The sequence below is a fragment of the Apaloderma vittatum genome, unplaced genomic scaffold (assembly GCF_000703405.1).
Source record: "Apaloderma vittatum isolate BGI_N311 unplaced genomic scaffold, ASM70340v1 scaffold4569, whole genome shotgun sequence".
Classification (NCBI taxonomy): Eukaryota; Metazoa; Chordata; class Aves; order Trogoniformes; family Trogonidae; genus Apaloderma; species Apaloderma vittatum.
In genome coordinates, this window is record NW_009733381.1 from 22,004 (window position 1) to 28,622 (window position 6,619).

The following is a 6,619-nucleotide window of genomic DNA, read 5'->3' on the forward strand; positions in this document are numbered from 1 at the left end:
CTGAACACACTGTGGAAAAATATGACCAGATTTTAGTAAAACGAACTGTTCTGATACGTGCGGACCTTGCTGAACACCTGGAAGATAAAACTGGCCTAGACTTGGGTAAAAGCAAGCTGTTCTGAACAAGCCACACAGAGTAATAGTTGATGAATACATTAAAAAGACCAGGTTGGGAAACTGCATGGAAGCGTATGGGAACTGACACGTCTAAGATAGTCGCAAGGACAAACAGATGAAGAAAAACATAAATAATCCTGCTTGGCTTTATAGTTCAGATAGAGAAAACTGCATATAAGCAGCTCCCGGGGACTCACACTCTCACGCACACATACGCACACATTCACGCACAACTTTGCTTCTGCTTTTGCTCCTGTTTCTACTCTGACAAGAAAAGGCTTTGCTTTCAACTCAGACCTGAGGCTGCTGTCTCCTTCATCGCCGCGGGTTACCTCTACAAAAAGATACGATGCTTGAACAAACAACAAAAAAAAGTTTGTTAACAAAGTTAGATTACCAGAATGAATAGATCAAAATGATTAGCCTTAGAACCAAGGAGCTGTGTGAACGACCTGACGCTCTAAAGGATCACATACAAACCAAAGTCTCTCTCCTCCGCTGTACCCATTAGCAATATTTGCCTGGACACTACAGAGAGATGTTTTGTGCTTCAGAACTTTCACAAATGATTTTCTGAATAAAAACAAACCCACTCACCCCTCACACCAGAGACCCCTCCAGCATCGTCTTCCCCACGGATTTCGTATTCGCAGCAGGACAATTTCCTTGCCTGACAGCTCAGGCAGATTCAGTATGTCTATCACAATAAAGGCGTGAAATTCTCCTAGTTCGCTTGCACCTGAACAGAAAACATAAACAAAAAGAACCTGCTCCATATTTTAAAATGAATGACACTGAACTATCCCATGAAAGAAGGCAATTTTGAGACAAAAGAAAATTGGTTTTATATCAGTAGAAAACCAGCAAAAAACCACGCAAACAGTTCATTTTAGTCGTGACTACATAGAAATAAAATAAATTAACATTTTAAAGCATATTAACTCCCTACTTGATCTCAAATTCTCAGTGCTAAAATTCATTGGGACTTTTACACTTGTTTTTTAGGTTCTCTTTCAGAGGGGTTGGGGTGCGCATTTGTTTTTGAGAACTGACCATATCAGTATCTAATATACAAAGCACTCCTAAAAAGCATCCTCCATCCTGAACTCAGTAACATCATTAAATCTTTTTTTATCCAGGGTTATATAAAACTGCACCATGAACCATAAAGAATTAGCACTATGCATTTGCTGGCTGCCTTGTGCTCTGAGCCCTGTTAGAGACATTTATTTTAAAAATGTCTAGAATTTAACTATCACCTTGTCTGGAATCGAGGACTGAGCAGCTTATTACACATTGCTCCTTCAGATTCATTAGTCTTCTAAACACTGCTTTTTCCAAAACCATCCCAGTCTTCTCTTTCTCCACATTCCTTTCAGGGCTTTTTAGGGTCCATCTTTCAGCAATTCCTCCAGTCAGATCAACCAAAGCATCTGCCACCTGTCCTGCCCACAACTGTTCGTAAGATCCATGTACTCTGTATGAAAAAAGACAAAAAGACAAACAACAAAACAAGAAAAATTTTCTAGAAACAGTAGAACTCTTATGTACTTTCAACCCTAGTCTATATCATAATCACGACTGTACCCTACCTCATATCCCCAAGAAGGCACGAGAAAGCACATACTGTTTTATTTATACAGAATATGACATCTAAAGAACACCTAAGCCATCAGACATCCCACTGTTGGATGGGAAGTTTATTACAACTTACTCCATCCTATACAGAATCCGCTCCAGTCTAGTACTAGTCATTTGTACCTTATCTGTGCAGTACGTCATCTTTCACGATATATTAACAGCATTACTTATAAATAAATAACATTTCTTGGCCCCCTTTAATTATTCCTTGATCACTCTGCAAAACCAGAGTAGCACTTCCTTAAACAGCTTCAGCAAACCAAGAGACTACGCTACCTGATGCAGCAGATGCAAATAGTAGCAAAAGAAATCAAGACTATAAAAGAATAAGACAGGATAAAGTGTTAAGATTTCTGCAAAAAACAAACAAAGAATGTTACCTTTCAAACCTACAGAGAAACTTCAACATGCCACTGCTGCTTCTCAACTTCTGCTCAATGTATCTACAGTCGAACAAACTACTTGATGCTTAAAAGTCTTTTTCTGCCCTCTTCTGGCAACCACACAATCTTCCATTCAAGTTCTTTCAGACATTTGATGTCTGTCTTACCCTTCGCCCCCAAATCATTTTGTCTGTCTGGACAGCATTTTGATGGATGTGTCATAAATCCAAATAGCTGCTGTGGGATTAAGGCACCTTTGCCTAAACTTTAGTTCTAACTGCAAGGCAATCATCTTGGCTAAAACATTGCCAAAGCACTTGGGCCTCAAAAACTAACCTTTCTCACAGCATTTGATGTGGGATAATTACTCAAAATTACTTAATTGCCTACATAGCATTGTTCACACATTGAAACATTGAGAAATTTTCCAGCACAGCGTGCAGCTGGTGCATAAGGAGCTCTCCCCATAAATGTTTCTAAGGTAACCTTAAAGGTTGGTAGCATTAAGGGAGCTTGATTTTCTGACTCTAAGAGAAAATCTCACAGAGCATGGAACGGAGTGGAGATACCGTGGTCAAGCTCTGTGAACACAAAGGAACCTGGAGATGTAAGGAGCCAGTTGACAGCACATTTACTATCCCGGGCCAAGAGTTTGTCATCTTTTGATAGATGCTGTCGTTTGGCTGAACTATGCTCATTATAATCTCATTATAATACCAAAACACACCTCCAGTCCAAAAGCTACCCATCTCCAAGGTGTGACCACCCTTCCCTGAGCTTGTGCATTGAATTTTTCTAGTCTATACCTTTAAACATGAAGCGAGGAAAATTTACACCAATCACAATAAAGATATGCATGACTAGAGTCACTCAAGCTCCACCTGAAAGGTAACAAATAATACAAAAATGGCCCAAGAGGGGGAACTTTGGGGGAAGATACCACCATAGTCAGCGGAAATACCACCACAGACCACCTCTGGCTCCTGGGATTAGTCAATAGGCTGAGCCTCTCTTTCCCCCTCCACAGGGATGCCTTTGGGTAAGGTCCAAACACTTGTTCTCACCAAGTGCTGCCCCAGGATACTTAGAAAATCATTACAGAGCTGCTCATAATCTACTACATATGTAACTTGTGCACCTGCTTTGCAGACAGTCACTATCACTGGCAATCAAAACAAATCTGTTGCTTCAATAAATTATATTTGATTCCAATCTGGTGGTGTGAGTCCCTGTTGACACCGATCCACAGAGTTTGGCTGTGTGAGTATATTGCCACCCTCGTGAGGGACGGCCTCGTAAAGCCAGGGGTGCCGCCAGAGCGAAGGCATACTGGTGTGTCGCGTTAGTGATGTTGAAGTGGGCATCACTCAGACCCTAAGCCCAGCCACCCCTAGCCCCTCTGGTATCTGGGGACAAACGGCAACACAAGGGGGTTTAGCTTCTGCCAAACCAATTTGCCCCTTTATCCACAGAGTTTGGCTGTGTGAGTTTTTGCAACAGCAATTGTTGCCTCTTTTTGCAAGAGCAATTGTTGCCTCTTTTGCAAGAGCAATTGTTGCCTCTCTCTTTTAACGCAACAGCTGCATTTTCAAAGACATTAACAATATGCTTGTTTCTCCTCAAAATAATTAACTACCAAATTAATCAAAAGAGCAATGAAACTCATACAACCAGAACCTCAGCTAGCGTAACCTTATGTAACATTGCTACTCTCCATGAAAATATTTGCATGCTTTCTGCTTTTCATCAAGCCTTCAACTGCCCCTAAATGCTACACTAATAAAATATTTCCCTTTAATAAATCAGATGACCAATGGATAGTGACTTAAAGGACATCATTTGAATGCTGATAATTCACTGCAGCTCACTCTTTTCATCATTATTCTCTCCCTAGGACTATCTAACCTCGCACGCAAGTAGAAACATACCTTACAAATCTACAGTTTAAAGAGCAACTCCTGCACAACCCAGCAGGGGAACGCTAGCAGCCGTTGTACCTTTAATACTGAACAATACACAGATCTATGATCACCACAGTCAGGCAAAATAAGCAAGCAGAAGGTATACAAGTATTGTCCCTCCCTTTACTTCCCTCAATAACACTGTTCACCTACTTGGCATAAGCCTTTTCCAACAGTGGAAGCCAAAACAAATCCTCTGTTTGGCACTGGGAAAAGCAGAGTTTGCCACCAAGGCAGGGCAAGCGATCATCGATGGTGACTTCCACCCAGTGTCCAAACTGCCAGACCCGACACGTGAAACAGCCTTGATAGGACTCATCCGTCCAGCTGGGCTGACCTGGAGGGATCACCTAGATGGTAAAGGCCAAAACCAAGACAAATAATGAGTCCTTCTTTTGTAAACAAAACCAGTTTAAAATATGCTGAATATCAACCATTTATAATAACTAGAGAAAAAAAAAATATCACACCAAAACCAGTAAAATTAAGCATAATGAAACTGACACTCACATGGAGGCTTGGGATTCAAGAACAATATATGACGTAAATTAGGTGATGAAAATTTCTAAAACATGAAACAAGAAACTTCTCTATACCTTATTCAGTAGGTATTTACTCTTCTGCAAAGCTACACAGGCACACAGAAACCAGCAGTCTCCCAAAATTCCTTGTTTCACTTGCACATCCTGCACATTGTTTGAAAATAACCGAGGAGCAGAACAAATGTCCTGAAATTAAAAGGAGTTAAAGAGAAATCCTGCACGACACTCTAAGGAAGTCCATGTTTCAGGGAATAGGAGGGCTCCAGATATCTCTCACAAAACAAGGGAAATTTTACGTCTAGAACATCTCTTCAGACACAGCCGAAGCAAGCAATAACAAATTACTACCTTGTGGCTGTTTTACAGGTACTTTACGTGAGGTAAACCTAGTTCCTACATTAATTTTAGTACATCAATGTCACCATCAGGTGCAACCTTCACAGAGGCACCAATAAGCGAAAGACAACATAATTCATCAGCTCCTTGCTAGACACACGATCAGTTGGGATAGAACCAATTCCATTCACACTGAATTGCACATTCCAAGTTATAAAAATATCCAAATTAACCTAAGAGAATTTTTTTTTCTAGGGCAAACAAAAATAAGATTACTCGGTAGCAAAAGGCGCGATTTCAAATGCAAAGTCCTTAACACTTAATCGGATCTGAAAGTCAAGTTTTAAAATGGTTTTTCTCTCACCTGCAAGAGATGGAAACTACCTGATCCATCCCCAGTGGTAATCAGGGTTTAGGGTACAAACGCAGAAAGTTGCGCTCTGGGCTCCATAAAGTCATTTGTTTGCCAATTCTGTCTAAAGACCAACAGCTCTACTGCTGCTTCACAGCCATCCCCAGATGCAGTGGAGAAAGACCACTGAAAACAATGTACTTTTTTCTCCATTACATTTTTATAGCCTTCTTTTCCCCCCACACACAAAGGCAGTATCATAAACTCTTCACTTTAAGTGAATGTACTCACAGAAATGCATTCTGAACTTTTTAGCTCTCACAGGGCTTGCTCTGAAACCACAGTGCAAGTTTAAAAGCAATACAAGTCATATGACAAATTATAACCTTTACAAAGTTGTTTTTTGTTGGCAAAGAAACCAATAATTGAAAAAAAAAATCCTTCTGAAAAACTCTAAAAACCACTTTATTTATTTTCAATAATTATACAATATATCCAAAAAACTGAAAGTGACATAATGCCGCTTTTTAACTTGGTATACACATTATTTGCATAATGAATCACAGAATCATTCAGGTTGGAAAAGACCCTTGGGACCATCAAGGCCAACTATTAACCCTACTCTACAAAGTTCACCCCTAAACCATATCCCCTAGCATCACATCTAAATGACTTTTAAACACATAGAAGGTCTCCCCTCAGCCTCATTATTTGTAATACCTGAATATCTATTACTGTCATGAAATTCAAAAGTTCTACAATAGGATTTAAATCAAACCTACAAACGACCACGTAGACCTAAAAACTATACCCGAAATATTGTTAACACTGACATATCTTGGTTTCATCTCTTCTGTATTTCAAAAAAATAAAAACACTCCAAAGCAATTTTTTAATACAAGCTGTCATTTACTTATTTTTAAGTCCAGTTCTGTTAAAATCGCAGTGTTTCACATCTTAAAACTCACCTTAGGTCTCAACCAAGATATCTCGCCTCTGAACTGGGCAAGCGGGGTGCAATAATCAAAAAATATAGAGGTATCACTGGCTGGAAACGTGGGGTCTGTGTAAAGGTCTCTTTTCGCGATTAATTGCTTTTTCTCTCCCAGCATTTTCAGCAGAGCCCTAAGGAGCGTTGCCGGCTATTTTCACGACTTCATATCGCGGAGCAGCACCCTACAAGAGAAGTCAGCGTTACTCGGGAATTGTGACGGAGAAACACCCAAAAGAAATTTACTGAGGAACACAAAGTCTCTCACTCTTCCCACGGAGCACCGTGCCCCC

General features: G+C 40.2%; 1 protein-coding gene across 1 annotated transcript in view; it reads right to left on the minus strand.

Annotated features, from left to right (window-relative positions):
- The window catches only part of CAPN10 (calpain 10), a 17,120-nt gene extending 10,577 nt beyond the window's left edge, over positions 1-6,543 (minus strand). The window contains exons 1-5 of the mRNA XM_009875856.1: positions 6,304-6,543; positions 4,702-4,833; positions 4,259-4,455; positions 1,380-1,597; positions 718-859 (exon numbers count right to left, since the gene is read on the minus strand). Coding sequence (XP_009874158.1) covers positions 718-859; positions 1,380-1,597; positions 4,259-4,455; positions 4,702-4,833; positions 6,304-6,447 — 833 coding nt within the window. The 5' untranslated portion in view covers positions 6,448-6,543. The remainder of the gene's footprint in view (positions 1-717; positions 860-1,379; positions 1,598-4,258; positions 4,456-4,701; positions 4,834-6,303) is intronic.
- Between the last annotated feature and the right edge of the window lie 76 nt (positions 6,544-6,619).